Raw genomic sequence first — 10,928 nt, 5'->3', positions numbered from 1 at the left:
GGCCCGCTGCAATAACACGCCCCATAAGTGCAGCTCGCATCGTTGGATTTTTCTCTCAGCCATGTGTTCGCTTCGCAAAGAGTATCCTCCGCTCAGATCCCAATTCCCAAGGTATGGGCGTATGGCGGATGTTAATTCGTGCGTCGTCACGCGGTCACGCCCCTAATTTCTGTAGGGCTTATTTATTTTACTCTCAATTTTTATATAGATTGAGTACAATTTAGTAAGTTTAAATTTTAAATAAGTTAAAAAAACATATTTTTTTTCTAATCACATTCGATCCGTATGAAATAGAAATAACCGAGCCTACACTTCGCGTGGAAATCGTGTTAGTGGAGTCCAACACGGGCCGAGTTTAAATTTTAAATAAGATCAAGCCTAACAGATCTGTCCACGGGCCTTCGCCCAACTCGTCCCATTATTTCTCTAAAAATCCAACAAATAAATCCTTGTGCCAGCAGAAATTATAGATCGTGTTAGCTAAAACACATCCGCGATGACGTCGACAGCGATGGGGGGCGAGCCGGCGGCGGGCCACGGGTACTGGCGGTGGAGCAAAGCCGACTTTTTCCCGGAGCCCTCGTTCCAGAGCTGGCGCGCGTACGGCGGCGCGCTCTTGTCCACTGGGCCACGGCTGCGCGACCGCGTCACGAGTCGCTCCTCCGAGGCCGTCGAGGCGGGGACGCTGCTCGCCCAGAGCGAGAATCCCCTCCGGCGGTGCCTGTCGTGGGTGGATCTCGCCTTCCTCGGATTCGGCTCCGTCGTCGGCTCGGGCGTCTTCGTGCTCACCGGCCAGGAGGCGCGGTTCGACGCCGGCCCGGCCATCCCGCTGGCCTACGCCGCCGCGGGCTTCTCGGCGCTGCTCTCGTCCTTCTGCTACGCGGAGCTCGCCGGCGAGATCCCGTCGGCTGGCGGCTCGTTCTCGTACCTGCGCGTCGAGCTCGGGGACCTGGCCGCGTTCATCGCCGCCGGGAACATCCTGCTCGAGGCCGTGGTGGGCGCGGCCGGCCTGGGCCGGTCCTGGACGTCGTACCTCGCGGCGCTCATCGGCCGCGACAGCGACGCGCTCCGCATCCACGTCCCCGCGCTCGCCGACGGCTTCAATCTGCTGGACCCGATCGCCGTCGTCGTGCTGTGCGCCACTTCCGCGCTCGCCGTGTCCGGCGCGCGCCTCACCTCCACCGTCAACTCGGTGGCGTCCGCGGTCGGCATCGCCATCATCGCGTTCGTGCTGGCCGCGGGGTTCTCGCACTTCGAGCCAGCCAACCTCGCGCCGTCATTCTTCCCCTTCGGCGCCGCGGGCGTCTTCCGCGCGGCGGCCGTCGTGTACTGGTCCTACACGGGATTCGACATGGTGGCCACCATGGCCGAGGAGACCAAGAACCCCGGCCGCGACGTGCCGCTGGGCCTCATCTCGTCCATGTCCGCCATCACCCTCGTCTACTGCGCCATGTCCCTCGCGCTCGTGGGGATGCAGCGCTACAGCGACATTGACGCCAACGCGGCCTACTCGGTGGCGTTCGCGGCGGCCGGGATGAAGTGGGCGCGCTACGTCGTGGCGCTCGGCGCGCTCAAGGGCATGACGAGCGGCCTCCTCGTCGGCGCGCTCGGCCAGGCGCGCTACACCACGCAGATCGCGCGCACGCACATGATCCCGCCCTACTTCGCGCTCGTGCACCCCAGGACCGGCACGCCCATCTACGCCACCATCGCCGTCACGCTCGGCGCCGCCTGCGTCGCGCTCTTCTCCAGCCTCGACGTGCTGGCGTCCGTCTCCTCCATCAGCACGCTCTTCATCTTCGCGCTCGTCGCCGTGGCGCTCCTCGTCCGACGATACTACGTCGCGGGCACCACGTCCCCCGCGCAGGCCCGCACCTTCGTCGGCTTCCTGGCGCTGATCGTGCTGTCGTCCATCGGGCTGTCCGTGTACTACAACTCGGGCTACGCTGCTCGGTGGCCCGGGTACGTAGCGTTCGGCGCCTTGTGGGCGGCCGGCACGGCGGGGCTGGCGCTATTCGCGGAGCAGCAGCGCGCGCCCAGGGTATACGGCGCGCCGCTCATGCCGTGGCTGCCGGCCATGTCCGTCGCCACAAACCTCTTCCTTATGGGCTCTCTCGGCTCCCTCGCCTACATGCGCTTTGGCATCTGCACGGCGGCGATGCTTGTGTACTACGTGCTCTTCAGCGTGCACGCCACCTATGACATGGTGCACTCTGAAGGTCAGACGACATCGGCGCCCGACGCTGCCACCGACGGCGTGGAGCAGAGGAAGATAATGCCGGTGTGACACAGAGGATGCCATTTCTTGGTTAGTTGAGCAAAAGGTTTGTTCAACTGTAGTGTAGGGTTGAAACCTCGTGATTCATGAACGCCTTGTTATTGTCATCAATTATTTAATGCCGACAACTTTATGCTTTGGTTAAAAGAAAAGACACGCAGCTGATGGAGACTGGCAGAAAGGAGAATGATAACCAATCGTATCAACTGTTCATATGGATGGTCGACTCAATCAGTGCATTGAAAGCAAAGAAAAAAGTACGCCAATTTTGCGGATTGAGATCCACTGACTGCAGTGGCTGCCACTTTCTCGGCTCAGCGCTGTTAATAATAAATAAAAGGATAATTCTCGATTTCCTCGCGAATTTTTTTTCCGGTGAGCGGCGGCGATCGGCTTCGGATCAGCGGAGTTTGGCTGCGCGGCTATGGTTACCGTACGTGGCGGCGGAGGCCCCAATCCGCGGCGAGGACACCATGCCGGCGGCGGTTGCGGAGATGGCGGTAAGCGGGAATCGGGGAACGAGGAGGACAGGGAGTATGAGACCAACATGAGGAAGCTTGCCGCGTGGACGGCGGCGCTCCTCGCGTCTCGGCTGATGCATCCGTTTTCCTCTCGCCGTCGCCGGCGATCGACCACTACATGCGTGTGACGACCCGTTGCCCCAACGCGCCTTCGTCAGACGTGAGCCAGCGCAGTGGATCGCCGGAGAGCGAGGCGGCGATGGCGAGGGCACGCTGTGACAGCCGGAGGGCTGCCAGGTGCGTCCTCTACTGCTCTTCTATTTCCAGATGGTGGGTGAATCGTGCTTAGAGTCCAGTCACTGTTAGTCATGCTACACACGAAGCAGCCAAAGCAGGCAACGCATGTGACAACGACACCTGAAAAAGAGAACTAGGGATGTGAACAGGGGCGTTAACAGGAGAAGTCAGAGCGTACCAACGTTCGAGTTAATGGGTCCGAGTGATCGTGTCAGGGGATTGGACTGGACCGTTGTCACGGGAGTATAAGAGAGATAAATGAACGAGAGGTTGTAACGCATCGAAGAACAGATACTTACGTAACACATTTCCCCTCGTCGCTACACTATTCTTCTTCTCCACGCATCCCGATTCTTCTCTTCTCCTCTCTGCGCTGACGAGACGCTAACAGTCACGGCTCATATGCCCGACGATATCTTCGTTCAAAAAATATGCCCGACGATATCCTGGTACATGGGTTCCACACAGTACGTCTCCTATTACAAAAATACGCCTAGCTTCTAGTTATGTGCTTCACTGTCGTTCCGGCCCTCCTATTGGGCTTCAGCTTCATCAGCCCCGCGTTGCTGGCCGTGACAATGCGCCACCACCAGCTTCCGCTAGTTGGAATGGGAAACCTTAATCCTAATCAAGGTATGGAGTGTATATATAGCTAAGTATTGTAGGTCAAGATCCAATACAACACAGATATATACAGTGACGTAAACAACACTCTAACACCCACACAATCTCACTCTAACCTATACAGATGTTGAGACTAAAACGAAACTCTCGATAGTAGCGCCTTAGTGAAGATATCGGCGAACTGCAGCGTGGTGGGACGCTGAGAACCCGAACGTCACCGACGACGACACGCTCGCGGACGAAGTACATGTCGATCTGCACGTGCTTCGTGCGCTGATGGTCCACGGAATTAGTGGAGAGATAGACCGCGCTGACGTTGTCGCAGTAGACGAGGACGACACACTAGAGGGGCTGTGGAGCTCCTAGAGAAGCTGGCGTAGCCAGGAGGCCTCGCCCACATCGTTGGGCACAGCGCGGTACTCGGCCTCAGCGCTGGAGCAAGAGACGACAGGCTGGCGCTTGGTGTTAGATAAATAGGCCTTTTTAGTTTTAATTCAATCCAGAAAACCACAGTAATGTATGTGATAATATGTATGTGCATATGTGTATCACTACTTGTCGGGTACCGTAATTAGGGGTACCCTCAACACTCCTAAACATGGCTGGTAACCACCATCAGCACAAGCTGCAAAGACTGATGGACGCAATTAAGGTCAAGGCTTCGTCTACTCAAGGGACGTGATCTCGCCTCGCCCGAGCCCAGCCTCGGGCGGGAACAGTAGTCCCAGGCGAATTCACGCCTCACCCGAGGGCCTCCTCAAGCGACGGGCGCACCCTTGTCTCGTCCGAACCCCAGCTCGGGCAGGCTTCGTTGTGAAGCAACCTTGGCCAAATCGCCTCACCAACCGACCGTATCGCAGGCGCATTCAATGCGAGGATCGCCTGACACCTTATCCTGATACACGTGCCTCAGTCGGCAAGGTCGAAGTGACCGCAGTCACTTCGCCCTTCCGCGACCTGACAGGAAAACAGCGCCGCTCGCCCCTCTCTGACTGATGTGCCACCCGCCAGGGTGAGGCTGACAGCAGCTGAGTACAGCCTCAGGCACAACAGGAAGCTCCGCCTCGCCCGACCTTGGGCCTCGGCCTCAGGAGGAGGTCTCCGTCTCGCCCGACCCCAGGGCTCGGCCCCCGCCTCGGCCTCGCAAGGTGGTCTCCGTCTCGCCCGACCCTAGGGCTCGGCCTCAACCTCGACCTCGGAAGGTGGTCTCCGCCTCGCCCGACCCCAGGGCTCGGCCTCAACCTCGACTTTGGGAGGAATCGCGTCCTCGCCCGACCCCAGCCTCGGCCTCAGGAGGAGTCTCCACCTCGCCCGACCTTGGGCTCGGACTGACCGCGCCACGGGGGATACATCATTATCCTACCCCTAGCTGGCTCAGGCTACGGGGGAATAAGACCGGCGTCCCATCCAGGCTCGCCCCGATAACAAGTAATGATGGATCCCCGCGTGCGTCCATGACGACAGCGGTTCTCAGCCCCCTACGGAAGCAAGGAGACGTCAGCAAGGTCCCAGCAGCCCCGACAGCTGTGCTTCTACAGGGCTCAAGCGCTCCTCCGACGGCCACGACACCACGTGCACAGGGCTCTAGCACCTCTCCGACAGCCACGTTAGCATGTACACAGGGTTCTGGCGCCGCTCTGCCGGACACGTTAGCGCATAGCTACACCCCCATTGTACACCTGGACCTTCTCCTTGCATCTATAAAAGGAAGGTCCAGGGCCCTCATGCGGGAGGGTGGTCGTGCGGGAGGACGGGCTGACGAACAGGCTCGCTCTCTCTCTCTCTCCCTCGCGAACGCTTGTAACCACTACTGCAAGCGCACCCCCTCTGGCGCAGGATAACACGAGCCACTGTTTTCCCCCCTTGTGTTCCATCTCGCGCCAACCCATCTGGGCTAGGACACGCAGCGACAATTTTACTCGTCGGTCCAGGGACCCCCCGGGGTCGAAACGTCGACAGTTGGCACGCCAGGTACGGGCCTGCTGCGTGTTGATGAACAACTTCCCGTTGAGTTCCAGATGGGTAGTCTCCAGCAACCTCTTCAGCCCGGGACGCTGCTCTATTTTGGGAGTCTCGAGTTCATGTCCTTCGACGGCAACTACGACATGGTACTCCTTCCCCCGCAGCGTGACAGCGACAACGATGGTCGTCAGCCCGCCCGGCGGCGGCGGACTCGGCGACGTCTTCCCCCCGTGGCGGAAGAGCAGCATCCGGGTTTGTCCCGTCGCCTTCCTCGCCGCAGGAGGAGGAGGCGGGGCAACCGTGGCTAGGCAGGAGGCAGCACCTCATCGGCTGTCGAGCGAGTCGACGATGCCGACACCCCGGCGGGGGACGTGTCGGGCGATGACCTCGCGCCTGAGACAACGACGAGTGTCGTTTCCCCGCAACGTGCCAACCCCAAGCGGACAAATGACGCCGTCACTCTCGCGGAGGACTTGCTGGGCGTTAGCCTTGTACCTGAGATAACAGTGTAGTCCGTCCCCGACGCGACTTCGTCACCGTCCATCGATCGAGAGATACCGTCCGTTTTCCACCCTGTGCCTTTTAGATTCAGCTTCGATCCACCAAGCGACCCCGCTTCGGTGAGCGCTTTCATAAAGGCATATCCTAACCTTCCGGGGTACCATATGTGGTCAACCTGGGACCGACTGACGGCCGTCTCGACCTACGAGCCCCTGGGTTCCGAGGAAGAGGATGAGCCCGACTCTGGTTGGGATTTCTCCGGGCTCGGTAATCCCAGTGCCATGCGAGACTTCATGACCGCATGTGACTACTGCCTCCCCGATTGCTCCGATGATGGCCACAGCCTTGACGACGAGGGTTGTGGCCCAAGTCGCGAATGTTTCCACGTCGATCTAGGGGGTCACGACGAAGGCAACCACCTTGGTATGCCAGAGGATGACGATCCCCCTGGGCCTGCGCCTCGCATTGACATCCTGCGGGAGCTAGCTGTGGTCCCAGTCCCTGCAGGGGGTCAGGACACACAGCTCGAGCAAATCCGCGAGATGCAGGCCAAGCTCGACGAGGAAGCAGGACAACTTGTGCAGCTCCGGCAAAACATCGAGCAGGAGTGGGCAGGCCGAGCACTGGCCGGAGAAGCGCGTCATCAGGCCCAGGACGTCCAGCACCGTATCACTGACGATGCCAGGGCAAGGCTGCCCCCGGCTTCTAGTGGGGTCGGCCAGAACCTGGCTGCAGCGGCAATTCTACTCCGAGCGATGCCGGAGCCATCCACCACCGAGGGGCGGTGTATCCAGAGAGAACTCAAGAATCTCCTGGAGGATGTCGCGGTCCGACGGGCCGAGAACTCTGCCTCCCGAAGGCAAGGGTGCCCCCCGGAGCATCGTGCAGCAAATTCCTGATTTATGTGGGAGGCCTCGGTCCACACTGGGCGCACGCGGGACGCGACGCCTGCAGCCTCGGGTCGCCTCGGCAACGGGCACCACCGCCGCGACCGTCGAGCCCGCCTCGACGAGAAGGTGCGCCGAGGCTATCACCCCAGGCGTGGGGGACGCTACGACAGTGGGGAGGATCGGAGCCCCTCGCTCGAACCACCTGGTCCGCAAGCCTTCAGCCGTGCCATACGACGGGCGCCGTTCCCGACCCGGTTCCGAGCCCCGACTACCATCACCAAGTACTCGGGGGAAACAAGGCCGGAACTGTGGCTTGCGGACTACCGGCTGGCCTGCCAGCTAGGTGGAACGGACGATGACAACCTCATCATCCGCAACCTCCCCCTGTTCCTCTCCGACGCCGCCCGAGCCTGGCTGGAGCATCTGCCTCCTGCACAGATCTCCAACTAGGACGATCTGGTCAAAGCCTTCGCTGGAAACTTCCAGGGCACGTACGTGCGCCCTGGGAACTCCTGGGATCTCCGAAGCTGCCGCCAGCGGCCAGGAGAGTCCTTGCGGGAGTACATCCGACGATTTTCGAAGCAGCGCACCAAGCTGCCCAACATCACCTACTCGGATGTCATCGGGGCGTTCCTCGCCGGCACCACTTGTCGCGACCTGGTGACCAAACTGGGTCGCAAGACTCCCACCAAGGCGAGCGAGTTGATGGACATCGCCATCAAGTTCGCCTCTGGTCAGGAGGCAGTCGAGGCCATCTTCCGCAAGGACAAGCAGCCTCAGGGACGCCAGCAAGAAGATGTCCCCGAGGCGTCCGCCCAGCGCGGCACGAAGAAGAAGGCCAAGAAGAAGTCGCAAGCAAAGCGCGACGCCGCCAACGCAGATCTTGTCGCCGCTGCCGAGCACAGGAACCCTCGGAAGCCTCCCGAAGGGGCCAACCTGTTCGACAAGATGCTCAAGGAGTCGTGCCCCTATCACCAGGGTCCCGTCAAGCACACCCTTGAGGAGTGTGTCATGCTTCGGCGCTACTTCCATAAGGCTGGGCCCCCGGTGGAAGGTGGCAAAGGCCAAGACAACGACAAGAAGGAGGGTGACAAGGCAGAGGAGTTCCTTGAGGTCCTCGACTGTTTCATGATCTACGGTGGGCGAGTGTCGAACGCCTCGGCTCGACACCGCAAGCAGGAGCGCCGGGAGGTCTGCTCGGTAAAGGTGGCAGCGCCAGTCTACCTAGACTGGTCCGACAAGCCCATCACCTTCGACCAAGGCGACCACCCCGACTGCGTGCCGAGCCCCGGAAAGTACCCGCTCGTTGTCGACCCCGTCATCGGAAACGTCAGGCTCACCAAGGTCCTCATGGATGGAGGCAGCAGCCTCAACATCATCTACGCTGAGACCCTCGGGCTCTTGGAAATCGATCTGTCCACGATCCGGGCCGGTGCGGCGCCCTTTCACGGGATCATCCCCAGGAAGCGCGTCCAGCCCCTTGGACAACTCGATCTGCCCGTCTGCTTCGGGACTCCCTCCAACTTCCGAAAGGAAACCCTCACGTTCGAGGTGGTCAAGTTCTGAGGAACCTACCACGTGGTGCTGGGGAGACCGTGCTACACCAAGTTCATGGCCGTCCCCAACTACACCTACCTCAAGCTCAAGATGCCCAGCCCCAAAGGGGTCATCACCGTCGGATCCACATACCGACACGCGTACGAATGCGACGTGGAGTGTGTGGAGTACGATGAGGCCCTCGTCGAGTCCGAGGCCTTCATCGCTGACCTAGAGTGCCTCTCCAAGGAGGTGCCTGATGCGAAGCGCCATGCCGGCAACTTCAAACCAGCAGATGCGGTCAAGTCTGTCCCTCTCGACCCCAGCAACGACGCTTGCAAGCAAGTCTGGATCGGCTCCGAGCTCGACCCCAAATAGGAAGCAGTGCTCGTCGACTTTCTCTGCACGAACGTCGAAGTTTTTGCGTGGAGTCCCTCGGACATGCCCGACATACCGAGGGATGTCGCCGAGCACTCGCTGGATATCCGAGCTGGAGCCCGACTCGTGAAGCAGCCTCTGCGCCGATTCGACGAAGAAAAGTGTAGAGCCATAGGCGAGGAGATCCAAAAGCTGATGGCTGCAGGGTTCATCAAAGAGGTATTCCATCCCGAATGGTTAGCCAACCCTGTGCTTGTGAAACAAAGCATGCCCGAAGGTTCCCTACCCTCTGCCTCGCATCGATCAAATCGTGGATTCCACCGCTGGGTGCGAAACCCTGACATTCCTCGACGCCTACTCAGGTTATCACCAAATCAAGATGAAAGAGTCTGACCAGCTCGCGACTTCTTTCATCACACCTTTTGGCATGTAATGCTATATTACTATGCCATTTGGTTTGAGGAACGCATGTGCGACATACCAAAGGTTCATGAACCACGTGTTCGGAGAGCACATCGGCTGAACGGTCGAGGCTTACGTCGATGACATCGTAGTCAAGACGAGGAAAGCCTCCGACCTCCTCTCTGACCTTGAAACGACATTCAAGTGTCTGAGGGCGAAGGGCGTGAAACTCATTCCTGAGAAGTGTGTCTTCGGAGTCCCCCGAGGCATGCTCCTGGGGTTCATCGTCTCCGAGCGGGGCATCGAGTCCAACCTGGAGAAAATCGCGGCCATCACCAACATGGGGCCTATCAAAGAATTGAAAGGAGTACAGAGGGTCATGGGATGCCTTGCGGCCCTGAGCCGCTTCATCTCGCGCCTCGGCGAAAAAGGCCTACCCTTGTACTGCCTCTTAAGGAAGACCTATCGCTTCACTTGGACCCTCGAGGCCAAGGAAGCCCTCGGAAACTTAAAGGCGCTCCTTTCAAACGCGCCCATCTTGGTGCCTCCGCTGCGGGAGAAGCCCTCTTGATCTACGTAGCCGCAACCACTCAGGTGGTCAGCGCCGCGATCGTAGTCGAGAGACGAGAAGAAGGGCATGCACTACTCGTCCAGAGGCCGGTCTACTTCATCAGCGAAGTGCTATCCGAGACCAAGATCCGCTACCCGCAAATTCAGAAGCTATTGTACGCGGTAATTCTGACGCGGCGAAAGTTGCGACACTACTTCGAGTCTCATCCGGTGACTGTGGTGTCATCCTTCCCCCTAGGGGAGATCATCCAGTGCCGAGAGGCCTCGGGTAGGATAGCAAAGTGGGCGGTGGAGATCATGGGCGAGACAATCTCGTTCGCTCCTCGAAAGGCCATCAAGTCCCAAGTCTTGGCGGACTTCGTGGCTGAATGGGTCGACACCCAGCTACCAACAGCTCCGATCCAACCGGAACTCTGGACCATGTACTTCGATGGGTCGATGATGAAAACAGGAGCAGGTGCGGGCCTGCTATTCATCTCACCCCTCGGGAAGCACCTCCGCTACGTGCTGCGCCTCCATTTCCCACCGTCAAACAACGTGGCCGAGTACGAGGCTCTGGTTAACGGGTTGCACATCGCCATCGAGCTAGGGGTTCGGCGCCTCGACGCCCGCGGCGAGTCGCAGCTTGTCATTGACCAAGTCATGAAGAACTCTCACTGCCGCGACCGGAAGATGGAGGCCTACTGTGACGAGGTTCGGCGCCTGGAAGACAAGTTCTACGGGCTCGAGCTCAACCACGTCGCTCGACGGTACAACGAGACTGCGGATGAGCTGGCTAAAATAGCCTCGGGGTGGACAGTGGTTCCCCCGGACGTCTTCTCCAGAGACATACATCAACCCTCCGTCAAGACCGACGACACGCCCGAGCCCGAGGAGGCCTCGGCCCAGCCCGAGGCACCCTCGGCCACCGAGGGTGAGGCACTGCGCATCGAGGGAGAGCGGAATGGGGTCACGCCTAATCGAAACTGGCAGACCCCGTACCTGCAATATCTCCACCGAGGAGAGCTCCCCCTCGACAAAGCCGAAGCT

At 59.7% G+C, this 10,928-nt stretch overlaps 1 protein-coding gene across 4 annotated transcripts; it reads left to right on the top strand.

The window, feature by feature from the left end:
- The first annotated feature begins 319 nt into the window (after positions 1 to 319).
- On the top strand, positions 320 to 3,359 carry LOC103629848 (cationic amino acid transporter 8, vacuolar). Of its 4 annotated transcripts, none has more exons than XM_020539427.3 (2): positions 320 to 2,308; positions 2,432 to 3,359. In XM_020539427.3, exon 1 carries the CDS (start codon positions 497 to 499, stop codon positions 2,285 to 2,287), a length of 1,791 nt encoding a protein of 596 aa, XP_020395016.1. In that variant the 5' UTR covers positions 320 to 496; the 3' UTR covers positions 2,288 to 2,308; positions 2,432 to 3,359. The 4 variants fall into 4 exon arrangements, with proteins under 4 accessions (XP_020395016.1, XP_020395015.1, XP_008649163.1 ...); XM_020539426.3 differs by having other exon boundaries at positions 2,427 to 3,359; XM_008650941.4 differs by having other exon boundaries at positions 320 to 2,324.
- The last annotated feature ends 7,569 nt before the right edge of the window (positions 3,360 to 10,928 follow it).

The sequence above is a fragment of the Zea mays genome, chromosome 6 (assembly GCF_902167145.1).
Source record: "Zea mays cultivar B73 chromosome 6, Zm-B73-REFERENCE-NAM-5.0, whole genome shotgun sequence".
Lineage (NCBI taxonomy): Eukaryota > Viridiplantae > Streptophyta > Magnoliopsida > Poales > Poaceae > Zea > Zea mays.
Note: the sequence above shows the minus strand (reverse complement) of the source record. Positions and strands in the feature narration are given on the sequence as shown.

Bases quoted from the DNA above. Each gene is read 5' to 3' on its own strand.
- LOC103629848 (XM_020539427.3), top strand. From the start codon at position 497: ATGACGTCGACAGCGATGGGGGGCGAGCCGGCGGCGGGCCACGGGTAC.